Source organism: Ochotona curzoniae, unplaced genomic scaffold (genome assembly GCF_017591425.1).
Source record: "Ochotona curzoniae isolate NIBS_2020 unplaced genomic scaffold, NIBS_Ocur_1.0 scaffold_2683, whole genome shotgun sequence".
Lineage (NCBI taxonomy): Eukaryota > Metazoa > Chordata > Mammalia > Lagomorpha > Ochotonidae > Ochotona > Ochotona curzoniae.
The window spans coordinates 193,878-220,706 of NW_024467100.1; the positions used below are offsets into that span (position 1 = coordinate 193,878).

The 26,829-nt window shown below is 40.6% G+C and overlaps 1 protein-coding gene across 4 annotated transcripts in view; it reads right to left on the reverse strand.

The window, feature by feature from the left end:
- Window positions 1–1,177: 1,177 nt before the first annotated feature.
- Window positions 1,178–26,829, reverse strand: part of POU2F1 (POU class 2 homeobox 1) — a 142,514-nt gene continuing 116,862 nt past the window's right edge. Inside the window, exons 8-17 of one of the 4 annotated variants that reach the window (XM_041003406.1) lie at window positions 21,840–21,934; window positions 16,962–17,135; window positions 12,292–12,433; window positions 10,777–10,922; window positions 9,311–9,490; window positions 7,841–7,946; window positions 3,221–3,566; window positions 2,570–2,658; window positions 1,596–1,741; window positions 1,178–1,246 (exon numbers count right to left, since the gene is read on the reverse strand). In XM_041003406.1, coding sequence (XP_040859340.1) covers window positions 1,217–1,246; window positions 1,596–1,741; window positions 2,570–2,658; window positions 3,221–3,566; window positions 7,841–7,946; window positions 9,311–9,490; window positions 10,777–10,922; window positions 12,292–12,433; window positions 16,962–17,135; window positions 21,840–21,934 — 1,454 coding nt within the window. In that variant the 3' untranslated portion in view covers window positions 1,178–1,216. Of the gene's footprint in view, window positions 1,742–2,569; window positions 3,567–7,840; window positions 7,947–9,310; window positions 9,491–10,776; window positions 10,923–12,291; window positions 12,434–16,961; window positions 17,136–21,839; window positions 21,935–26,829 lie in introns of those variants that run through there. The other 3 variants (XM_041003404.1, XM_041003407.1, XM_041003408.1) reach the window with 3 other exon arrangements.

Here is a 26,829-nt window from a genome sequence, read left to right on the forward strand (position 1 = left end):
ACATACCAGGAGACACTTGCAGGGTGTGCAAAGTTCCTGCTCAGAGTCTTCTAAGACAGCTCCCACACCCAGCTATCAAGTGTTCCCTCAGAGTCAGAGGGCTGGAGGAGCCGTCTGGTGGAGGGCAGCCCCCTGGAGGAAAAGGTGGAACCCTCTGACTCCTGTCATCACATCTCTTCTGCATATATAATGGACAGAAAATAGTCTAGCAGAATTCCTTTAGAAAATGAAAGAAGGGAAATGTTTCCCAACTCCAATAAATCAATTTGATCTTTGCTGAAGTAAGTTAAAGACGTTTGGATGAAAAACTTCCACAGTACGGAACAAACATACACACATACACACCAACAGTAGGAGCATTTTTTTCAGGAGATAAGAAATCAGGAGAACCACCAAGTCAGGTGTCTGCAGTAGTCTTTGCTCTTCGGAACCAAATCCTGCCCTGCCACAGGCACAGCTGCTCCTGTGGCAAGTAGCAGAAAGCAGCACTGCTGCACCGCAGGATCTGGACCTCAGGGGCATGCAACGATCTGGGGGTGAGTGAGAGCTACAGTTCAGCAGGAATTCCTTCCTACACAAAAGTGTTCCAAAGGCACCACCTGATGGGGGAAGGGGGTGTGCGTGTGGAATGGGAGTGTCTGCACACACTGCCTTCAGCTTCTGCACCAAGCCTCTTGCATAAGTGGCAAAAGAAAATAATTTTCTAGCACCTCTGTAAGAGTCATCAAGGATAAGGAAACCAGCAAGGACATTTCCCGCGGCTAAGAACTTCCGTCTCCCGTTCCCCCAAACCCTCCCTCCCCACAGTGTGGGAGCTCACTGAAACAGGATCCAGGAGCAAGAGACAAACATGTCCAAACTATATATATATACATGTATATATATATATAAAAACAATAACAACAGCAATAAGAGATACAGTAATACAGGCCTGCCTAAATTGTACCAGTTAAGAAAGGAACCCCCAACACAAATGATACGATTATAAACACCTTGTTATGACTTAACGGTCTGTACAACAGACCCATAAAAATGATTTTTTTTTTTAAGAAAAAAAGAAATTTAGACAAACAAGAAATCCCCTTCCTATATTGGAATTGGTAACCCACCTTAACTTGTCATCATGACTGCTGGAAATGATAAGTAGTCCTTCAACTTATATTTTTGTTTGTTTTTGATTATTTTCTGTTTCTGCTTTTTTATTTTTAATTTTTGGTTATAAAGTTCTCCAACCCATGAAGCGATCCTGAAAAGACAGTGTTTCATTACAAAATTAGGCAAATGTTGTTCCGCCTCCACTCTCCTTTCTTCTGGCGTGTGTATTCTCTCTTCTCTCCACTGCCCTCACAGCACGGCGAGAGGAAGCCGATCACATTTTTCAGTTGATTCACTGCTGAATGGAGAAGGCTGGTGGCAGCCCGGCACTGCCCTGCTCACTGTGCCTTGGAGGCGGTGGTGGTGGTGGCAGCTGCCCCACTGGCAGAGGCAGCTGTGAAGAGAGAGTTCTGGATGGACTCAGCTGAGGTTGAGGCGGCGTGAAGGCTGGCAACAGGTGCGGAGTTTCCTGTGGATGCGGCGGCGGAGACCAAGCTAACCGGGTTGCTGGTGAGCAGAGAGAGGTTCTGAGGGTTCAGGAACAGAGGGGCAGTCACGATGTTAGGGGCTCCTCCTGCATTGGCAAATACCAGGTTCCCAGTTGCATCCAGTGACGTTATTGGGAGGGAGCCACCAGAAGCAAGAGCTACAAACAAAAACCCCAAAAAACAGGCAGGAGGGAGAATATTAACATCATCCCAGAGAATCCAAACCCCACAAAGCTCTACTGAATTTTCCTATGCTTCCATGGGGGAAAAGTTGCCCCAGTTACTGCAGTAGCCTGCTGCTAAGCAAAGTTTCTAATTCGGAACAGCCTAAAGGACGGAGAGGTCTAATTCAATTTGATTCATACAGTGACTTTTCTCCAACTGCCTCCCCGAACTACGTAACAGTGAGCATCGTCACGTGCAAAACTTTGTTGGTAAACATGGAAAACTCTTCACTCTACGGAAGAAATGCTATCCTGGATACATGCTAAAGAGTAAAAAATGGACTTGGGGAAAAAAACACATAATACAAAACAATTTATACTGCACACTGACAGGGCTGTGGGAGGGGCAGACAGGGGTTAGCAGTGCCTCTGGAGTCCACCTGTGTACTCCAGGCTGTGAATTCACTACAGGGGTGGAAATGGGTACTGGAAAATCTTTCTTGGCCTACTCTGCTTTGAGGTAGGGATAAGATGAGCTAAACTTGTCGGGGGAAACAAATCTGCTCCTGGGTTTATTCACATTATTATCAGCACATAAAACCTGATTTTTTATAATGCACCAAACTCAGCATATTCTCTGTTCTTAAAAAACTGACTCTATACTTTCCTTATGAAGCTTTTTCACAAGGACATTTTTTGGACTTCGAGAAAACCTTAATATCAAATTTCCCTATTCTCATCAAATTCACCTGCCGCAAGGCAGGCAGAGACAGAGAGACAGACAGACAGACACACACACACACACACGAGCAGTCTACTGACCTTGAATAGTTGCCAGTGTACTGTTGCTCATCAGAGCTGGGCTGAGAGCACCACCCAGGGTCCCTGGATTGAGACTGAGTAAGGCACCTCTGTAAGTGCAAAACAGGGTCAGTGTATTACCAGGCAGACACACTTGTCACTTTGACAACATGCCCAAAGGAATGAGAAAAGTGCAAATCCATCTGGGAGCATGCAAGGAAATCTTCGTTATTTTCCTATATTCTTATATGGTTTGGTTGATGTTTCTGGGATTGGACTCCCCTAATCCATATATACAAACAAGGTTATGGGAATTTCATTGCTACTTTCCTTATCTATGCTTGGGATTTAATGGAGAAAGCACAGAATTCAGAGCTTTCTTCTTCACCTCATCCCTGAGATAATCAATCATCCAGTGTCCTATCTCTTCATGTGGAAATAAAGGTATAGCTATTGCCCCTTCTAGGCAGTCGGAAAATCCAAGTTCAGCTATAAGCGAGGTCCTTGTACTGCCAATTATCCTACCAATTCAAAGACATTATCTCATTAAAGAGGTATTGTTCCATTTCAGATGGTGATGAGACACCCTCTCCTGCCCCGCACTCCTGCCAAGTAATTCCAGGAATGACTCTCTAGTTTCTTAGCTGTGAAGGCAATGAGGAAACCCCTTACCCAGCTGCAAACTGTGAGGGTGCCATCAGGCCTGGGCTTAGTCCTGCAGCAGCAGCCATGGCAGCAAGACTGGCGTTTGCTGGCAATTGTGTAGCTCCTTGGAGGGCGGCAGCTGCTGCCGTTTGCAAGCCTGATGCTGTCACCATCACCTGGCTGGTCCCAAGAGGGGAGGACAGAGGAGCAGAGGTGGTGTGCGTTGTGCTGGTCTCACTGGCACTGGACGCCTCGGAGGTGGAGGCTGAGGCGGAAGGGGAGGGGCTCAGCGAGGGGGAGGTGACTGCCGAGGACGCGGGAGGGGCTGTGGAAATCACGGTGGCCGTGTTGTTAGAGGTTGTGTCTGTAGTGCCTAAAAAGAGAAGTGATTTAGCAAAGGACTTTCTTCAGACAGTTCTGGAAGAACAGTTGCTTTGTCAGTCACACTCCAGAATTAATGGAATAGCTGACTGACCATCCACGATCCTGTGGAAATTAACCACAAAAATAAATATTTTAGAGCAAAAGCTATGAACCCGACTTTAGATAAGAACAAAGCCATAACCATGATAGGAACAAAAAACAGTTTCCCATTGTCAATTTCTTGTCCAAAAGAAATAAAGAAATCCCGAGAGAATCACAGAGGCCCTATTATGGACTACAGCTGGGGAAGAAACATAGCAGCAGAAAAGAGAAAGCTCTGGAAGCTCTTTCTTCTTCATTTAGAAAAATTTCTATTTTCCATGATAACGTTCCATGGGCTCAGGGATTTCCCCTTCATTCCCTTCGGATTACTACAGTAGCACAGTTCCTCTCTGGAAGCTGTTTCTCACTAAGCAATCTCCTTGGTACTCTCCATTGAAAAATCTAAACAAGGGCAATGAGAACTGACCTGCGCATCTTCCTAAGTGTCAACCACACACACACTTTATAGTTACAAATAAACGTGTTTAGATGCCTTCTTCGCATTAAAACATTTACATATTCAGTAATGTACATTAGCTCTCAAAAAGCCCACTGTGGTAAGCCTTTCCTTATCCATAGGAACAAACAACATAAAATATCAATCTCATAAAAGCATGGAAAATGATCTAAGAAATTTGAGAAATTAAAACAAAATTCAAGAGCCCACTTGAAAAAAAAATTATTTATTTGAAAGGCAGAGTAACAGGAGGAGGAGAGGGCAGACGCCCACTGCCTGAGAACAGCTGCATTTTGATGCCACCCTACTGGACAGGGTTACCAGTTACCAGGAAATGGTCAAAATTACAAAAACAGTTTGTCTAAACTCACTTAATTCACATACCCTACTCTAGGATATAATTAACCATTAAGTAGGACCTAAGTGATATTTTCTTAGCACAGAGCACTCAAATGAGTTTTACATTGTAAATTTACAGGGTAAGCTTTTACTGTAATAATTCTGTGAGGGGTAAAGACTTCCAGATTAATAAAAATTAATTATCTGAAACTTACAAGACATTTGGTACCTTGGGGAAAATTTTAGGAGACAGGAGATGATCTTTCATTTGTCAGTTCCCTTTCCAAACGGCTACAATGGCTGGAGCTGGTCTGGTCTAAAGCCGGAGGCCTGAAGCTTTCCCATGGGAACAGGAACCCGAGCACCTTGGGCCTTCCTTCGCTGCTTTATGAGGCGCATTAGCAGGGAGCTGGATGGGAAGTGCAGCAGCTGTGGGCTTAGCTGTTACGCCATGGCCCCAGCTCAGGAGAGGATTATGAGGGAGGTGGGAATGACTCAACTCTGATGGTGTTAGAGTCCAAACTCAAGAGTATCACACAGCGCCAGACAACAGTCACTTGAAGGCTGTTCACCCATTAGTTCTGCCAGTGGGCTTTGCCTTCCCTCTGTTAGACCTGCCACAGGAGAAGCACTGATGTCACTACTCCAAAAGGGTCGGGGCAGAGCTGACTATGGATGCCTGAGAATTCTAGTGCAAGTGCTAGCAGGCTTAAGTAAAGATTCTCCTCGCCTTGGGAAACAGAGTATAGTCTCCCCTAACTCATACACCCTACAATGCACTCTGGCATTGCTCCATGCATTTGATAGTCAGTCCCGCCACTCAGAGAGGAGACTGCTAAGTCCAAGAAATGCTACAATGGCTGGAAACCCCCTCGGGAACATGACATCAAGAAATGGAGAGTCAGCACTCACAGGAATACCAGAGACACAGACTGCCATTACGGGAGCTGCAGGATGAAGACACTGGATGTCTTCAGCAAATAGTATGCTGCAGAAATGTGCTATTTCATCAAGCCACAGGGGAAAAAAAAAAAAGAAAAGAATTATGACAGAAATGTAAGAGAAAAGAAAAGAAACTTCGTGTAAGAAAGCTGTTATCTGGGGCCCAGAGTCGCTCTGGTTCCAGGGTTCCAGTCCAGGTTGCTCCATATCTGATCCCGCTCCCTATAATCTGCATGCGAAAGCAGTGGAAGTTGGCCCAAGTGCTCAGGGCCTGCACTAAGATGGGAAACCTGGATCTGGTTCCAGGCTCCTGAGCTCAATCTGGCCCAGCCCTGGCTATTGTGGCCATTTGGGGAATGAATAAACAAATGAAAGATGTGTCTGCCTTTCAAATAAATAATTTTTTTAAAAGGAAAAGCAATTATTCCAAGAGGACAAAAAATTAAAATTGGGTATGATTTAACATTGGTTAACAAGAGTAAGAAGAAAACCGACAACAATTTTTGTTATCTTGGCTTTGCACAGCAAGTGTTAACTGTCAGACTGTGCCCCTCCCTACAGATTCTTCCCCATGAGCCGGCCCTGCACAGCAGTTTTTAGCAACATACTTCTGATGTATTCATTTCCTACTGTTACGTAGCAAAGTACCCCCAATTCAGGAGAAACCTATCTCAGTTTCTGTGGGTCAGGCCCCAAGATACAGCCCAGCCAAGCCCCCTGCTAAGGCATCACGAGACTGCGGCAAGCATCACTCCATACACATACCACTGAAATCATACAAATCACAGGCATTGTCAATCTAACATGCTGTACCTTACAACTTGCTGGGAAGATAAAGTTCAGTTCATAAGTTACCAGACGACTGGTGCTAAGTGGACAGGAAGCACCCAAGGCAGTACTTTGTGTTGCTAGTGCCCAACACAGTGCTAATCAGTCACCAACAGGCTGAATGCTATATGCATGTTCAACAGAGGTCTTTAACGTGTGACCTGCAGGCTGCTACAGCACACCAAGGCCGTATGTGTGTGTGTACGGAGACGTGGTGGAGGTAGTTACTTGGGAACCTTCTTAAATTTTACTGAATATTCTGTGTCTGTTTTAGGTGGAGAAAAGTCTATAGCTTTCAAATTCTCAGCAGTCCAGCACTCGAAGAGGCCAAGAACTATAGTTTAAAATAAATAAATATTATGATCTTTTTGAATAACTTGGAAATTTAATTAAAGCTGTTTACTAAATTTCTACCATCCAGTTAGGCCGCAGAGCCAACAAGACATTACGAACTTAAAATAATTTACTAGCAAATAATCTATTCAATGAAACAATTACCCTATGTCCAGTGCATTTTCTGCCACAAAAAACTTGAGGACAATATACATCACTTAGAAAATATTCATATACTTATTTCAAACATAGACTGAGAGAGAGAGATGGAGAAACCCAGAAACCTCTTATCAACTGGTTCACCTCTCACTCATCCCCCCAAATGGTGACAACAGTGAAAGCTGAGTTAGGCTGAAGCTGAGAACCCCAAGTTCCTTCCGAGTCTTCCCCAGTGGGTGGCAGGGACCCAAATACTTGGGACACCATCTGCTTTTCCAGGTGCATCAGTGGGGGTCTGGATTGGAAATGGCACAGCCAGAAAAAGTCTCAGCACTTAACATGGGATGCTGGTGTTGTAGTGAGGTGCCAACAACAGCCCCCATTAAGTCACTTTAAATGTATTCAGGAAATTTGTTGATTATTTATTCATTTTTAGAATCAGAATGCCAGGCACTGAAATTTCAAAAGGAATACTTAAATCTTTGAGAAGTATATATATATAACCTTTTAGGTATGACAAATGCATAAATGTAATTCTAATACAGACAGGTAGAGGTGAATTAAGCCCCAGGGAAAGTAAAGCATGCTTGTAAGAATGATACACAAACTGCAGTAGCTTTAACAAGATCAGACCAAAAAACTGTAGCCCAAGATGGTGAACACTGCAAGCTGTAGAGACATTCACAAAAGCCTGGACAGAGCCTTCCTGTGCGCCAAGAGTGCAGAAAACAAGACTAGAGATGATCAAGTCTCGACTAGAAATAACCATCTGTGAAGTGATGAATTCAGATGTTTTCTACTAATAAAGAAAACCACAGCTACTGCAGGTTTTTAAAGCAAAAAGAACTGCATGGAAAAAAAAAAGTGTTTGAAATTTAGCTCTGGAGCAGTGCAGAAGATGGATTACCTTGGGGTAGAACAAAACGGATAAGAAAATTCTTAGTTAGAAGTACTTTTCCTGACAAATTCAACTATGCCTACCTTTTTTCAACTTCAGGTAGGCATATGTAACTTTCCAGAGAAGTGTATCTTTACTCAGAGCCTCAATTCACAATTTAATGGCAGCCTCTCTCAGAAGCCTATTGTGGGCAAATCATGTCTGAAGCAGCCTGGCTGCAGCTCACCTGTAACAGGGAGATTGGTGACCGCAGCGCTGGCGAGAGGGAGCACGGGGTTGACGGTGAGGGTGGTCGCTGCACTGCTTGTCACAAGGCTTGGCGTGGTCGCCACCTAGAGGTTGGAAATGAAAGCATGCACAGGGCCATGTTCTCATGCTGTCACAAAACAAACCCTTCAAAATCAAAACTCACACTGCACACCTACTTTACCTAACTAGTTTCTGAAATCCCATGTACAACAAAATAAATAAAATGAAAGGGTCAAAGAGGAAATGATTTTATCATCGCTCTTTGATCTTGGAACTGGGAAACTTGGTATTGTCTATTTTGAAGATGGTTGCTCACTGTTTTGCCCAGATTTTAAAATAAAAAAATACTGCAGTAATGTTGTATCATGTATACTTAAAAGTCCTCAAGAAATGTAGTACCAATTTTAGTGGGAGAAAAGAAACCAAACAAACAGTATGAGAGGACTGGGGAATCTGGAGTTCCTGTACTGCTTTCACTTTTTAGTTCTGTGGATACAGGACTGCCTTGTTTTTGCTTTAATGAAAGGATATTACAGAAAGAACATGAAGAAACATCACAATAACTCAAATTCCTTTGTGAAAATCTATTTCCGTAGTTCTTAAGCAAAATTAGCACAAATAATTAGATCACAAATTAATCACTGCTATCAAAAAACTTATTTAATGATTAGCACATAATCACTATCCCATGAACTTTATGATTAAACATTAAATCATTTAAAATCAACCCTACCTTCTACTTAATAAACTATAACGTGTTTTTAATGCTGGCTGATTTTACTTTGAAAAGCCTTCCAGAGTGGAATAATATCCAGATGAAGTTAAAAACAAATGAACAACCAAGGGACAGAAAAGCACACTCAATCTTCCTGGTCGGTAACATGGAAGTCACACCTGCAGTCATCCTGAACATCACCTAGCCTATTCCTGGACCACCTCCTGCTAGATTCCAATGGAAAGAGCACTACTTACTCAATGAGGTCACATGCGAAGGACCATTTGCTGTTTGAGAATAAGGATTGTAGATGACTGCTTTCATACAGCTTCAGAGACAAAGGTATTTGGGAGCTTTCTTAATCATATATGTATAATCTTAGTAAGTTAGGCTTTAGGCCTCAGGAGGAATACAAAGTAACTCAAAGGTTTTTTTTTTGAGATGATGGGAATCAACAGCAACTGTGCTCCATGGCTTCAGAGTAACCTAATCTACCAGAGATGGGAACAGCAGAAATACAACGAAACAGGAAAGAATGTCAAGTATCCATTTTCAAAAACAGAAAACTAATGCTCTTGATTATAAATGAAACTTCATTACCTTGGTGACACATAAAAGTTTACTCAAGGTGCACAAATAATGTTTAAGCTATAAAATAAATTGAGTTAACAGTGTTTGTGTAAAACTGTAAAAACGAGGCACATGCTTGTGGTCTCCACAGTGTTTCCTTACCAGTGAAGTTGGGTTGGGAAAGATTGCTTTGATGGGGGAGCTGCTGGTCCCACCACTGCTGGGTGGGTTGATTCTTTTCTCCTTCTGGCGGCGGTTACAGAACCAAACACGAATCACCTCCTTCTCCATGTTGAGCTGCTCAGCAATCATGCTGATCTCTTCCGAGGTAGGCTTTTGATTCTAAACAGAAATAACAAACAAACAAACAAAAAAACCCAACAGTTTTTGCAGTAACTTTTTAAACTCCTGGTGTAACCATGTCAGTACATAACTGAACAGAGAAAAGTAAGAAATCCCTGTCTTTGGCGCCCGACTCCAGCTTCCTACAGAATCAAGATAAGTTTACTTTAGCGCAAAAATATTTTGAGACCTGTGCATAGTTTTCTTAATGTATATATTTTCCATAAATTTTTTGAAGAGCTTTTGAACCACAATGCCCACCCCTAAAAAGTTAATTTTTACTTGAGAGGCAGGGACAGACAGAAAGAGGAAGAGACAGAGAAACTAGCTCACTTTTCTCAAATGCTCAGAGGTGTCCGAGCAGGGCCAGGTCCAAAGCCGAAGCGGGGAGCTAGGGAACCCAATTACTTGGGTCTGTATTAGGAGAAAGATAGCGTGCCCTAGGCTGTCGATGTCTTAAATAATAGACTAGAAACTCTTCCATTATGTTACTTTTATTTAACAAAGAGCTTCTCAAGATACACATTCTAATGGGCACGACGTTTACTAGTTATTATTAACTTAGAATAGAAGTTATTGGTTATTTACATTTTTCACTTTAAAGGTCTATTGATATAGAATAAAATTAACCAACCACTAACATACCCTATGAATTAGTAGAAATTTAAGTTTTCTTAGCATTTCATGCACTATTTTGCACCTAACCGTAAACATCCGAGGTTGTAAAGGCAGGTGTTTACAAATGAAAAACCCCAGCTTAAAGAAATCCTAAAAAGATCTGCCCAATTACACACTTAATAAGCATCAGAGCTGATAAACACTTCTAATCCAATGCTCAACTGAATGTGCTCAAGACTTTTCTAAATTAGAAAAACCGAAAGTTTCCTGGAAGCTTTGATGACCTGGTGTATTTAAAATGGGAGTGAGCAAGAGCGTGAAACTGTCAAGTGTCCATTGGCTTGAACTTCACAGCCTGACCTTCAAGGTCTCTAGTGTTCTGGTGCTCTGTCCTAAACTACCTTTGTAAGCACTGAGACAATCAAGCAACTATTGTTCTTCCTGATGGTATTGCATGCTCAGCTCCCTGGGCGAAGCTCCTTGCCCCTTCTAGGCTGTGGAATGAATTCCCATGCGTCTTACACCAACTGCTCCCTCCTCACACTGAGTGGTCACCCAGATGTGAGCACAGCAGCCTTGAATTCTGACTCCTATGTCAGTAACTTAGAGTCTTAGCATCAGTACCACACAGACAATTCCACATACATGCAGTTAAAAACCTCACCAACCTCCAAGAAACTCTTCTCTAAGGCCACACGGATGTTGGTCTCTATGCTGGTGCGTTTCTTCCTCCTACGGTTCAAACCCTCAACTCCCTGCCCTGGAGAGTTCAGGGCACTTGGGCTGGAGAGCGCCGAATCCGATGAGAGGTTCTCTGTGAGAATGAAGAAAACACAGAGATAGAATTATCTGAACATAATCATTTGTAATTAATACTGATATTAACTAAGACAGTATTTTAAGCTATAAGCAAACAGGAAAAGGTTCTCACATAACCTACATTAGGACATTATTCACCACCATGGGTCTTTCCATTGCCCTTACTGATGCTCTTCATCCCCAAATGGCTGAATATATTGTTTCCACTGCTCCTGAGAAAGCAGAAATTTACAGTTCCGAGCCTTAGACTCAGATCTCTTTCTCATTCTGTTCTTGTCATTTGCTTTGTTTCCTTATGAACTTTGAAGATAAAAACAAGAAGAGCTTCCTGGAAGTTACTGGATGTGTAATATTGTACATGATCTCCCATGTTATTAGGATAAAAACAAAAGAAATGCTTCTAAATGCCCTACAACTAAAACAGGCTTGAGTTTTTCAATGTGAAAGGAAGCAGGTGGAGCAGACCAGTGCGTCTTCTCTGCAGAATTTTAAACGGCTGTAGACGCCTGGCCTTCACTCTCAGGCACTGAATTCAGCTGTCCAAGGATGAGTGCTTTGGTTTGTCTTTTCCAAAGACCTAAATTTTATTCACATCTGCAATGAGAACCACAGTCGAGGGACTGCTCAGGTTCCTGGGAGCTCTCGCAATCTACGGTGCTAAGGCTTAAAGTACAGCTTCCCAAAACGAAATCTCAGCACAGATGTGGTAAAATAAGTAGCCCAACTTTTAATATGAAAAACAAAAGGCAGAAATAAGTGCTGTGATAAGTTCCCAAGGAAGAAACAAAAACTTTTTCAAGTTTCACTCAAAACACAGGTCTTCCATCCTCTTTCAGATGCAGTTACGTGTCCTTAGTCCTGGCTCAAATGAGTAATATTTCAGTTAAAACTGACAATAACTTATACTGCGATTATAGAACATCACTTCGAAAATCATGGACCTATTTATTTGAAAGGCAAATAGAGACAGAGATCTTCTATCTTCAGGCTCGCATCTCAAACGCTCAGGACAGCTGGAACTGGCTAAGCCAGAGCAGGGGCTCTGGACTCGCTTACAGCTGGTGGGGACCTGAGGGCTTGAGCATCATCTGCTGCATCAGCAGGATGCTAGAAAGGGAAGCAGAATTGAGATTCAAACTCAGGCACTTGGATAAGGACCTGGGGGTATCCCAGACAGCACCTTCACTGTTCTGTCACTCCTCAAATATGTACCTGAATTAGACAAAGTCATCACTGGCAAGGACTTTCCCAAGATTAGTAAGTTTCAAGGCTCTAGAGTAGCAGTAATACAATACTCCCTCCATCTTTTATGACTCCTTTAAAATTCTAATGGACACCAAAGAAATTTCTTATATATGATTTACCTGCATCATTTAGCCACTTCTCTAAAAGTGGCTTTAATTTGCACATGTTCTTGAAGCTGAGGTTCAAGGCTTCAAAGCGAGAGATGGTAGTTTGGCTGAAGTCATTTCCATACAGTTTACCCATAGCGAGCCCGACATCACCCTGCAATGCAGACCAGGAAGTGGGAAGAGAACAGGAGAGTCATCTCAGCAATGCTTCCAGCCTCTGCTCCAGTTACTGCTCTGGACAAAGGATCAATACGTGTTTCATTTCTGGGTCCCACGTAACCTCACCCCTAGAGCTGAGCACAGTATTTCACTGACGACTGGTAGCTCTTGATTACGACCCTATTTAACACCATGCCATAGACTGCATTTTTAACCTCTTCCTGCCATCTTATGTAATAATTTAGATAAAATCTCCATTAAGTCTCAAAAGATAATGCTAATATCCCCTCAAGCTCTTTAATAGATACAATCAAACTGATTTAAGTAAGTTTTAAAAACTGACTTATTTGTATCACCTCCAGGGAAATAACTTCCCAGAAAAGCTTATTTCTGAACTAACCAAACTTCCCATGAATCACTTTAAAAATTAGAAATGATCTGTTGTTCTTCCCCTGCTTCCATGAAGTACTGCTGGAAGCTGTGAAAAATCTATTTTCACTCTTAGTTTGGATTTCAAAGTTGGTTACAAAAAACAGCTATTCTAAAAGACCACTTTTGTAACCATTATAGAGATAAAAATTCACAGTAGAGAAGTTTGACCCATTTAGTCAAACCCTCATGGGCACTCGAAACTTGGTAACCTTACAGCAATGATCCTCTGAATATATTACAAAAGAAATTTTTCTCTGTAAGCCTACAACCTTTGAAATGTACACAGTACTGTTCTTCCAGCTGAATTGCTTGTTCAAACCAGAAAAAAAAAATCAAATCTGAAAAATCATTTAATTTACAGGTAACAGAAGCTTATGGAATTTAACTGATTCACCTATTTACTTCAGTTAGTTTAGAGACAAGCCAGAATCGAAAGACAACATTTCTGGTCTGAAGACCCACACAGCCAATACTACTAGGAAACAGCCAACTCCCTCCTCTCTTGGAAACACTTCCTTTCAACTGGATGCCTACACCCCATCCATCCTTTGGATACTGCATTGGTTATTGACAGATACCACCCACAAATGTCTATTTCAATGGCAATAAATCTACACAGAATGCATTAAAATCCCAGTTCCTCAGTGCTACTGGCCCTTCTGAGTGCTCAACGGCCACAAGTGAGTGTTGCTGCTCTATCAGACATCACAAACACAGGAAATCTGCATCACTGCAGAACGTTCATGACAGCTCGCATGACTCCAGTGAACTGCTCAGTGACACAACCAGGAGAGTTGGAGCAGGGCGAAGATGCATTCTATTTATATAAAATATATCTAAAGGTACAAATAGACATGTTAATCTGTATCTATGTGTTTTTTTTTTAACTTATTTGGAATGCAGAGACAGGGAGGAGGAAGAGGGAGGCAGGGCACATGCACACACTAGTTTACTTCACAAATGCCTGCATCGGCCAACATGAAGCCAGGAGTTGGGAAGTCCATTCCAGGCTCCCAAGAGCACTACAGGACCAAGTACTTGGGCTTTCATCCTCTTCCTCTCTCAGGCGTGGCAGGGAGCTGGCCTGGAAGCCTAGAGCAGCCAGGACTCAAATTGGCACCCTTACATGACATGTGGGCATCCCAAACAGTGGCTAACTTGGTGGGCCACATCATCTGCTCCCATATTTAAATATTCTTACTTAGTCTAATTTCATTTAATAAACAAATATTCTCTCAACATCTTCAGATTTCAAGCACTGCACTTATGCTTTATATACCATAGAAATTCATGCTTTGCTTACTTATCTTGTTTAGGTTATAGCTTTCTAAAAAGTATCTTTGTACTTCTTGATCGTAAGACTTCATACAGGGGCAAGCATTACAGAAAAGAGGATTAAGCTGCTGCTTGAGACACTGGCACAATGCCAGTTCGAGTTTTGGCTGTTCTGCTTCCTACCTAGTTTACTGCTAAGGTGCCTGGGATGGTAGAGGAAGTTAGGCCAAGCACCTGGGTCCCTATTACCCAGGTGGAAGACACATGAATGGAGTTTTGGGTTCCTGGTTTCAGCACCACCCAGAGCTGGCTGCTGTGGCCACTTGGGGGAAGTTAACCAAGAGACGAAAGATCTTTGTCTTTCTGGTTCTCCTTCTCTGTAAGCCTTTCAAATAAATTTTTCCAATGATTCAGTTTCTTTATCTGAAAGTTAGTTACATAGAGAGGAACAGACAGAAAGGAACAAACCAACAAAAATATCTGCTGGTTTGTTCCCCAGGTGGCTGCAACAGCCAGGAACAGGTCAGGCAACAGCCAAGAGCCAGGAGCTGCTTTGGGTCTCCCAGTCCCCTGTGGTGGCAGAGGTCCAAACACTTGGGCCACCTTCCACTGCCCCTCAGCAGCCACTGGCAGGGAGCTGGATCAGAAGCGGAGCAGCTGGCACACAAACCTGTGCCCACAGAAATGTTGCTGGTGTAGGAGGCAACCTCATCACTAAACCACAGGATCAGCCCCTCAACCTTTTTTATTTAATTATCACATCATATTAAGTATAAGAAACTATTTCTTTAACTCATGATAGAAATAAAGCTACTGTCATTAACTAACTAGAACAATGGCAATAAATGACAAATCCACCTGTGATTTATGATGTGATTTGATTCACATTTAAATCGTTTTAATTAAATAAAAAGCAAAACGGTCCTCCAGTGAATGTACTAATCATATTAAATTGGTACACACTAGCTCCATGTGCCTCTAAATCGCAATGATCTTGGTCTTTTCCTCATGAAAATAAAAATGTTTTCAGATAACTCATCTGTAACATGAACAATACAATATCCCTCTGGTGCTTTCACAGAGCAAAAGGGAGAAAGGAACCTTTGTCCCTGGGCCTGGGAAAACACAAATACACATGGGATACATGTGTGACACTGTGACCTGCTTCCCAATGACAGTACACACAGCAAGTCACTGCACAAGCAGAAAACAACATTTAATAACACATGCATTTACTTGGGAAACAGGAATTACTTTGGTTCAACAAATAACTTCCACGTCTAACCTCTTTCTCTGTTCATGTATACAAACACAGCCAACTGGACACAAGCAACATTTATATAACTACAATTGAAATACTGACTAAAAAATAAAGACTTAACAGGCTACTTTTCCCATTGTGCACCCATAGTATGTGTTCTGAGCAAACACCACCAAAGTTTCAAAGTCATTTAAATAGTAAATGCCCAGACCAAAATACAAGATAAACTTATAAAGCAGAACACCAGACCACAAGAAAATTCCATTAAATAGAAGGGAAGTGACAGCGAGTGTCTGTAAGCACACCAATAATATAATAGTACTTCAAAAAGTTTGCAGAAAAATGGGATAGGTGGGCCCGGCACAATGGCTCAGCAGCTAAATCCTTGCCTTGTACTCACTATGATCCCCTACGGGATCCCGCTGCTCCATTGCACATCCAGCTCCCTGCTTGTCACCTGGGAAAGCAACGGAGGACAGCTCAAAGCCTTCGGACCCTGCACCCACACGGGAGACCCAGAAGAAGCTCCTGGGTCCTGGAGTCAGATTGGCTTAGAACTAAAACACTTTATACTTGGATACCTGTTCAAACTACTGAACATCTCCATTCTATTCTAGAGAGCCTCTGATGACACTACAAGAATTTAATTTTTGATTAATTTGGACTCTAAATTTTCAACAGATTACTTTATTAATCAGTTTTTAGTGTAACGTTAGAGAATGCCTCTGTCCCAATAACTCTCTCGATCAAAAAAATCAGTTTTTAACAACACATTTATTTGGAAGGTAAAGTTACAGACAGATCGCTCCCTCTCTGATTGTTTATGTACACACACACACACAGAGAAAGAGAGAAAAAGAGAGAGGGGGAGAGAGGGAGGGCGGGAGAGAGAGAGAGATCTTTCACCTGCTGGCTTACTTGCAAAATGGCTGCAACATCTGGGATAGGGTCAGGGCAAAGTAAGGCACCTGAACTCCATCCTGGTCTACCACATGCTTTGCAAGGACCCAAATATTTGAACCACTTTCTGCTGCCTTTCCAGGTACATTAGTGAGCTGCATAGGAAGTGGAACAGCTGGAACTTGAATGAATGTTTCAATATGGAACTGTGCTGACCCATCCAAATCTGCCAAGAAAGCTATTTTTAAAGAAAACTTTTAAACTTTCCCCAGTCAGCTATAACAGATCTGTCATCTTTACTTTCAACCATACATATGCAGTAATATGTCTAAAGTCAGATGTTCTTCAAATAAAAAGAAAAACCCTTCCTATATCCTCTATCACCAATCTTAAATTCCAAAATTCACTGAGATGTTCTTAGAGGCCTATGTTCAGGAAAAATCTTAGAGACATCAATGTAACAATCAATCATTAGCTTAAATCAGAACATATACAATGATATCGACCCATAAATGCAGAAAACAGCTACTGAAAAGGTAGTTTAGGAGCAGAGGACAAGAGGCCTAGGTCCACCTGGCTCCTCAGAAGCTACTCTGGAGCCGTGAACCTGAACAATGAGGGACACTGAAGATGGATTCCAATGGATTCCACCTACCTGAGTGAATCCAAGCTTGATTCGTCTTTGTTTGAACGTCTTGGCAAACTGCTCCAGCTCCTCAAGGTCACTGGGCTCCTCCAAGCTGGGGGTATCAATTCGCTTTGGTGTTGACTGGCTCTGTGGAAGTGTCTGAATTGGGGTCGCTGCTATTGTGCGTGTCGGGGTTGCTGGCTGCTGAGGAAGGAACAGAAAGGTTCCCACTGCAACGAGGGCCCCGCACCCAACTCGAGGATGACGGAGACCTCAGAACTCCACAGAAGGCACAACACACAATTCAGTGAGAAAAGCAGACTATGAAGTTAAAACCACAGTTAAATATGCCACGCTACAAAAAAAATACTTGACTACAACACAAGAGGAAAAAAATTATATCTGGGCTGCCCAAAGGCCTGAATATATCTGTCTTCTAACAAATCCTTCTTAATTTTTAGGAGCCTGTTTCATAAACATGCCACTTAGGCTACCAAAACAGCAGGGACCGTATCTGTCTTGTTCACCACTATCACATCTCCAATATGTGAAACAATACTATAACAACAGTTTTAGAACATTATAAAATTTATTCTAAGGAGAAAAAGAAATCACTTGTAGTCTAAATAAATTAAGATTTCATTTTTGTGTATTCATTCAAGTTTCCCCCAACCCTACTTTTTGAACCTTAATTATGGTATATGTAATAATATCCTGATTTTCTCACTTAATATTTATATTTTAATTTTTTCTATTTTTTTAGTCTTCATAATTATCTTTTTCAGAGGCTAAGGCAACATTATCATTACTTAACTATTTCTTAATTAAAGGGCTTTTAATTCCCCCCCTCCTACTAACACAGATAAGGGAATAATGAAAAAGTTTTTGCACATAGATTAATTTTTCCCATCTATGTAATTAGTTTTGTGAGGCACAAGGGATTGTCTGCTAGCGAATGAACAATTTCATGACTTCTGGCACACTTTCATGATATAATGTTGACTTCCTTCACAGGATTCGTGTTCGCAGTTTTAAAAATTGGTTTGCCAGGTGAAAAGAGTAAATGGTATTTCACAGCTGCCTTACTTTGTCTTTCTCAAAGTGAAAATTTCCTCATGTGTCAATCATTACCTGTATTTTCTTGGATATGAATTAGATTTGTCCTTGATCCTTTCATACATTAATGATATCTTTTCTGGCTTCCTTAAAGAGCTGATCGAATTTCAAAGCTTAAGACTTTGTCGCATTAATGCAAGTGAATTCTCCAATCTGCTTCTTCTTCTTTTATTTTTCACTGTACATAAGCTTTAAATCCTCATTTAGGTGAACTTCTTTTTTCTTTCTATTATCTTTTGTTTGCTTCAAATCTGAGACATCTTCACCTATTTCTAATTCATAAAATTCCTTTAACAATTGTTAGCTTCTTTGGTGTACTCTCGAATAGTTAACTATTTAAATTCATTATCTGGGAACGTGAAGGCATAGTCTCTTTTCCTTTTTAAAAGGAAACATTAAATTCCATACTATGCAAATACTGTGCTACAGTGTTCGACTCTGCCACAGACCCTGAATAGAACAGACCCTTCTCCTGCGTTTGTGCAGTTGGCAGTGATGCCCGGACTGCATCATAGCAGCTCAACTGAGCCCTGCTGCAAACAGCAGCAAGACAGGGATGGCCACCAGGACTACAGAGAAGCCCAAGGCTGTGATGATTCTCGTAATTTAGACGAGTCATATATCTTTGACCTTGGCCTCATTAGTTAAGACTCTCTCCAAGGAGACCAACTGTCCTAGAAAACTACACAGTAGGCATTACCCAGACAATAAAGTTCATCTCTATGAGATACTGATATGGAGCGATTTTCAATCTGACCATTTTGGAAGAACCAAAAATAGCACCAAATACATTAGAATCCTACATGGCTGTACAATTCCCACAGTGAAACTAGCTGACGAGCAGACAGGCTGGTAAATCTCAACTATTAGATTATTTCATCTCCAGGCTTAATAAACCAGCCCTTCTCTCACAAAATAAAGGACTACACACAGCCTGGGGACCTTCAAGAGGGCTGATTATAGACAAACAGCCCCAACTCCAGAAATGTCAGGCTGAAATGGGCCAGATCTAGAGTAGAGTAGAGTTCAGTGAACACCATCAGGCTGAGGCTACGATAGCCTAACACTGTGTATACAGCGTAGAGGCCAGGAAGGACTCTCCATCCTGCATACTTACAAACTTACCATTTCAGAGAGTACCGTTTAATATGTTTTTGCAGCTATATACAGTCAGAAAACTGGTACCAAAATTGAAAATATGAAGCAGAATCCTCACTCCTCAAAGTCCCCTTTTGTCCCGTGCAGTTAATCCAGTTGTTGGGTACCATTAGCTTCTGGTACCCAACAACTGCTCGTGTATCTATAATGAAAGTACTATCTTATCTAAAATGTCACGTAGTTAAAATACACAATATATAATGTTTTGCATCTCGTGTCTTTCATTATACATCTTGTATGTATCAGAACTACATTTTTCTTAATTTAAAATTTTTTTTTTTTTACTGTGGAATAGCACTCGATCAGATAGATACACCAAAGTTCATGTTATTTAGTCACCAGCTTAAGGACACTTAGGCTGTTTTCAAATAAAGCCGCTATGAATGTTCACATGATTTTCTACTTCTAGGACTAAAATGGGTGCGCTGCAAGGTAACATATATCTTTCCAAGAAACTGCCAAAATACTTTTCAAATTTTCACCAACAATTGGTCTTATCATAGCCTTTTAATTTATCTTAATTCTGGGGATTGTGTAGTGATTTTATTTATATTTCCCTCATGACTACAAGTTTTTGGAACTCATATATCTTCTTCAACAAAGGATTTTTAATATTTTCCCCTCTGTTTCCTTCTGTTTGTCTTACTATTAAGTTGCATGAGTGCTTCAAATGCTTAGATATGAGACTATTCTCAGACATACTTTCTGTGGCTTTTCTTTCTCACGTTCTAGGAGAGAAGCTTTTAATTTTTATGAAATTAAATTTACCTGTTTTTTTTTTCTTTTATGATCAGTGGATTTTTTTGTCCTGTTTCAGAAATTATTGTCTTTACCAAGTGCACAAATTTTTTTTTCCTGTTTTCATCTGGAACCTTAGGATATGATTTATTCAATTTATTCTTTGAATATGGTAACAAATAAAAGTCTTTATTGGGGGGAGGGTGCTTATAAAAACCAATTGCTTTAGCTCCATCATTGAAGATTTGCCATTTCCCACTAAAATGGGTGATATTTCTGGAAAATTGGCTGGTTAAATATAGATGGACCTATACTTTATTAAGTTATAATAAGAAATATCTTTATTGATATACTAGTATTACATTTATGGCTCTAATTTTTAAAAGCAACTTCATTTAAGAAATATATAACTTTTACTTATCTTCCACAATTTCAAATATACGGTAGAAACAACATTCAGATTTCTACAAAAACAGTTGCTGGATTTGTGAATCCAGAGATCAATTTCAGAGCAAACATTTCAAATAGCTCTGTTTTCTGATTAATGCCAGAGTTCTCTATTTTTATAGCTCTTAAATTTTACTCAGCAACATTTCATAATTTTTTTTCTAAAGATTTATTTTTTTTTAAATGTGAGAGACAGAGTTACAGAGAGAAAGGAGAGACAAAGAGAGGGGTTCTTCACTTGTTGTCACCCTCCAAATGAATGTAACAGAGAAATGGGCCAGCCTGAAGCTAGGGGAGCTTCTTCTGGGTCTCCGACGTGGTGCAGGGGCTCAGGCACATGGGCTATTTCCAACTACTTTTCTTAAGCACATTATCGGGGACCATGACGGAAGTGGAGCAGCAGGGATCTGAACTCGTGCCCATATGGGATACGGGTGCTAAAAGCTTCCCTCACACCACAGCACCCGTCCTGCCCTATTTTATAAATTTAGTTTGTTGAGCTTATCCCAAAAGGCTGTGAATATTTTTTTCTCAATTTCAATTTAGAAATGGTCATTTGTAGTATATATCATTTTTGAAAACTGACTTCCTGTGCTATATGAGTTTAAACTTATTTATTTCATTAGCTTTCTATACTATCATGTTTTCTACCGGTTAAGTCAGCTTGACTTCTTCCTTCCTGATCTACATGTTCTATATTTCTTTTTCCTGTCTTGTCACACTGTCAGATTCTTCAGTTTAGTGAACAGACACGTTTGACACTGGTCAACCTGCCAGGGTCCACATCTTAGGGCGTCCGTACGGTCTTTCATTATTAAGTATGATCATTTCTTTTTTAATGTTGCACATGCCCTTATCACATCAAGACAATTCCATCCCATTTCATAGTGACAGGAGTTCTTACAACAAACTGTGGGAATTCTGTCAAGCGTAGCAGTGCACTGCTATCCAGTAGTGCAAAGAGGAGGAGGTGGGATTCAGGATCAGCCAGTTCAGATACCAACTTACAAATGAGGCATTGAAAGTTGAGGGAGGTAAAATGACACGCTCAAAATCATGAGTTAGGAAGAAGCAGCTTGAAGCTAGTAATGTAAACCTGTTTTATGACCTGTGCTTTTTCAATGGTCATATGAGTGGTGGAAATGACCTAATGCAATACTAAGTGTGAGAACAAAGAAAGTGGATTCATGAAGATGATAACTTCTTCGCCATTTCTGATAAAGGGCAAAAGGCAATGACAGTTTCAACTGGGGCGCTAGGCTTGCAGTTTCAGTGGTAATAACTTCTGACACCAAAGCACGGCTCATTTGCTGGCAACAGTTATTTCTCATAAACATGTCAGAAAAGGGAGAGTCTTGAAATATTTTCAAAGAATACTTTAACTGCTAGCACTGCTTTATCTGGCTGACAGGATAAGAGAAAGCAAGCCAGCAGAAGCAAGCTGACCTGGGACGTGAGCGTGATGCTTGGCTGCGACGGCAGGAGGCTGGCTTGGCTTTGCTGAGGTAGTTGTGTTAAAAGATTTTGCGCTTGCAGGAGACCTGTAAAATAAAAACACACTATGCCCAAACTGTTCAAGATTACTTTCAAAAGACAGAATAAAAATGAGGTCTAACAATTTCTCATTGATCTCCTGATGCTCTCATTGGTCTCAAAACTCTTGTCTTATCTGCCTAAAATTCAATCATGTTAAATAAAACTCAGGCAAGGAATGGAGCATTAAAGAGAATATGCCTTTGGTGCAGTCTGAATAAGCTCTTTGGAGGCCAATTCTTTATTTTACTAAGGCATGGATCAAAGAAAAGAACAATTCAATATGAAAGCACATTGCAAATTCTAAAAGGAGCTCAGCTTCCTCACCTAGAATTCATTAGACTCTGGACGATGGCTGCCTACTTAACGCAAGGAGCAAGCCACACCTGGAGTGGAAGCTGCCCTTTCCAAGTCCTCTTAATCAAACACTTGTCTTTGATTATACAAAAATAGAAATGCAAAGTATTCTATCTGTACTAATCCTGGAGTTCATAAATGATTACTGGTAAGTAGTCCAGCAATGTTTTCTGACAACAGCAAACACCGAAAAGTTGAAATATGGACCATTGCCATGTTTGCAGTACGTGCCTGGTCAACTATTCAACCCCTTGCCTTTTTAGTTTAAGTATCTTACACACAGAGACCCAATCTAGAATACCTGTTTCTAAAATATTAAATACAGGATTATTTGTATGAGCAATGTTACAAATAATGGAAAACAGCACACCACTCCTACATCATTTTTTTGAAATATGTGATAAAACTATTTGTGAAAACAGATTTCCTCAGGCTTCTAAATTTGAATATATAGAATACTGGAATATGTAGTACAGCAGCAAAACAATTTAAACATGCCAGATATTTTGATTAAGTACTGTATGAATTTAAGTTATTAAAGTATTTTATAATGTAGGCTGCAAATAATATAAACATATTAGGCAGGTTTGAATTTTCTAGGTAACTCTGACTTTTGTTCAACTGAGCAGTAAGTGAAACAGAGCAGTAAATTTGATCAAATTAAATAACTCTTGGTGTGGGGTGGGCTGCAGCTTGGAACACCTGCACACCATATTGGAGTGTTTGTTTTTATCACAGCCTTTCAATTTTGAAAACAACAACAACAAAAAGATTTTCTTTTTTTAAATTTGAAAGGCAGATTTTACAGAGAGAAGGAGAGAGATCTTTCATCTGCTGGCCCACTTTTCAAATGGTTACAACTTGGGGTTGGGCCAGGCCAAACCAGGAGCCAGGAGCTTTTCTGGGTTTCCACATGGGTAGCAGTGGCCCACTGACATTGGCCATTTTGTGCCGTTTCCCAGGCAATCAGCAGGGAGCTGGATCAGAAGGAGGAACTGGGCCTTGAGTGGTTGCCCACATGGAATGCCTGTGCTGAAGAAGGCAGTTTCTATCTGCTAGGGGACAGAACTAGGCCCAGCAACTCTAAAACAGCGACCTCTAACGCACGTCCGAGGGAAGTCCCTGCCTCCCTTGAGACAGGCTGAAGCACCCCCCAGCTGTTGTGGGTATTTGGGGAGTGAACTAGCAAATAGAAGATCTCCCTTTCTTTCTCTTTCTCTCTGTTGTTCTTTCAAATAAATCAAATTATGAAACAAAAAAACCTGAGTATATGCAATCACAAATTCTCAAAAGAAAGATTTAGAAAATAGAATGACGCTGTAGAGTCTCTATAATTTCAACCTTACAGAATACTTACTTAGAGCAATCTTTTTCACTAAATCACTTTCCAATTAAAATATGCTAATGACACCAAATTATAACTAAGAAAATCTAGGCAGCCTTAGGTTATCTGGCCTCATTTATTTCTCATATTTCATCTCTTAACACGTACTTTCTTTCACTCACTAAATTCCAGCTACCCTGGTCTTGGTTTATTTTTGTCTCCCTGACTAGGTCAAACTCTGCCTCTAAGGTCCAGATCCTTCTGTGGAGCCACACTCATCATCATTCGGGCCCCAGTTCAAATGTCATTGCTCCAGAGAGGATTTTTCACTCCATTAGTTTTTTTTTTTTATCAGATGGCTCTTAATCTACATTTTAGTACTTACTGCTATTTAAACAATTTGTTCACATGTTAACTTCTTGCTATCTCCTAAACAGGGCAGGGCCATTGTCTCATTCAAAATCAATTACCTCCAACACTTAGAGCACTATATCGCATTCAATAGTCACTTAACAAACTGTTCACTGATTGGACAAAAATATTAAATCTAACTGGCTTGAAAAAAAACCTGAAGGGTAGTCCAAGGGAAGAAAAACTATATTTCACATCATTGATAAAACTGAAAATGTTAAAGATTCAAAAGTAATCAAATATAACAAAAAGAGAGAGAGAGATGAGCACAAGCATAAGAAATTAGGTCTCGTCACTAAACACAGGGCACTTCAACATGTGAATTATTTTAAAGTATAAGAAATAGTTTTATTAATTTGTGACAAGAGGAAAAATATTTATTTATTTGAAAACTAGAATGACAGACAGGGAGGAGAGAAATCTTAGCAGTGTTCACTCCCCAAACATCTTAACAGCTGGAACTGGGTCAGGTTAAAGTCAAGAACACGAACTCCATGTTATCTCCCCTGTGCGTGACAGGAACCCAAGCATTTGGCCACTTGTCTGTCGCCTCCTAGGGTGCACGCGAGCAGGCAGCTGGATTGGAAGCAGAGAAACCTGCACTCTAATCTGTATCAGACATGGGTACATGGGCATCCTTAGTAGCAGCTTAAAAAACACTTTGCTAGCATCCACTCAAGGAAGGTTTTTTCAAAACTAATCATATTCAATCAGATATTATAATACCAAAAGGGTCCTTTTGGTTCCCAGTATTATATTTTATGAATAAATTTAAGCCTTAAGTCTTTCTCCCCAAACAAGGTCAGCTGAAAATAGCAAAAGAGCCCACTGAGTTTTAAGAAATCCTTTGTAAGGACCAATCCTTGCCATGTCTTCTTTACCCCAAGTCATTAAAAACAAACAGCAACCTGAAAAGTAAGCTTCCTAACAAAGAACATTTCTTTAATTATTTTCAGGACAAATATAAAGATAAAAAGGGCAAAATAAAATCTGCTGTAACTCATGACTCAAGTTCAGAAATGTATCAAAGAACTCGAAGTAGTATAAAAGTAATTCTGGTAATGCTGGAAAATGGCTTATATTTCTCTTGCTGGAAACTAAATCAATACTGGAAGATTTTTTTTCATGTTGAAAACATTACCAAACTTCAACACATCAAGCCTTTGTTCTCCTTGCCAAGGTCAAAGAAGCACTTTGGATTTTTAGCTTTTCTGGCACATTTAATTACAATGAATTTCACTCCTAAAAACATTTGCCAAGTATTTCCACTCTTTTAATCCTTTACATCACTGAATTATCTTAGAAAATGGGTCATATATTGTTTACAAATGACAACAACTCGGCAGCAGTGGTACAGACAATCTAGATTACTTTCAAATTGGTTCTTTGCTTTCCTTTTACTAAAAAGAACAAACTGAGTGTGTCTTCCTGCTCCGCGTTGATGTGTCTACAACCTACTGACTGATGAAGATACTGAAATCATATTCATGTCATAAGGGGAATAGGAAAGTTTCATAGGCAGCTGTGTATGAAGCTTCTTTTAGAAAGTTGCTTTACTTGTATTCACTCACTCAATCTTTACAGTATTTACACTTAGGTAAATACTGAATGTATATTCCTATTTCTGATTTAGAAACTGAGGCACAGAAAAATTAACATTCCCCAAATGTTTTAGAGTCTATGGTTCTAATGACTCCAGCATAATTATCTTCAGGATTTTACACAATTTACTCACACAAATGAAGTACAAGAAGAGAAATTAAATACGAAAATCCAGTTAAATGATTTGATCAAGGTCACTGACCCTTTAGCCAATCAGTATTTTCTACTCTGTGCTATTTCCAAAATTTTTCTTTTAAAAAGATTTAATTATTTTTATTGGAAAGGCAGAGAGTAAGAGAGACAGAAAGATCTTCTGTCTGCTGGTTCATTCCCAAAGTGGCCACAATGGAGGCAGCTGAGCAAATCCAAGGCCAGGAGACAGGAGCTTTTTCTGGGTCTCCAACATCCATGTAGGATCCCAAGGCCTTGGGCCATCCTATACTTTCTGAGGTCACAAGCAGGGAGCTGGATGAGAAGTGGAGCAGCCAAGACATAAACTACGACCAGTATGGGATTCTAATGCTTACAAGGGAAGGATTTAGCCACTGAGCCATCACACTGGACCCTACTTTCAAGTCTTAAAGAAGTTTGGGGGAAATGCTATGAACTAGAACTACAAATGCCTTTGCAAACTCCCGAATCAGAATAAATAACCATTTGTGTGCCAATTAACTTTCTTGACAATAATTTGACTTTTTTTTTGAGGTCTACTTCTCAAACAGAGATGGGGAGATTGTTCATCTACTGGTAAATTCCTCAAGTGCAGGTAACAGCTAGGGTTGGGAAAGGCTAATGCCAGCAGTCAGTAGTCAGTCCGGGTCTTCTGTGCAGGTGGCAGAGACGTCAGAACTTCAGCCATTTTCTGCTGCCTTCCAAGGTGTGCTCTAGTAGGAAGCTGGAATCGGCAGCAGAGCTGGGATTTGAACCTAGGTACTTCCATATGGAAGCAGGGAGTCCCTTAACTGCCAGTCTCAACTTCCAGGTCAAATGTCAGCCCAAGCTGTTACAACTTTATGAAATAACCTCATAAAGTGAGGTCCCAGATTTGAAAAAAGAATGATACCCTTGGCTTTGCCATAAGTAAATGAAGGTGATCGCATTCGATCTTCAGGCTTTAGTAATGACCAAGTCTAATACACATACTTCAGTCTTGATCTAAGTTTCAAACTATGACATTTCTTCATCCTGCCTTGGACTTCTCTTACACTG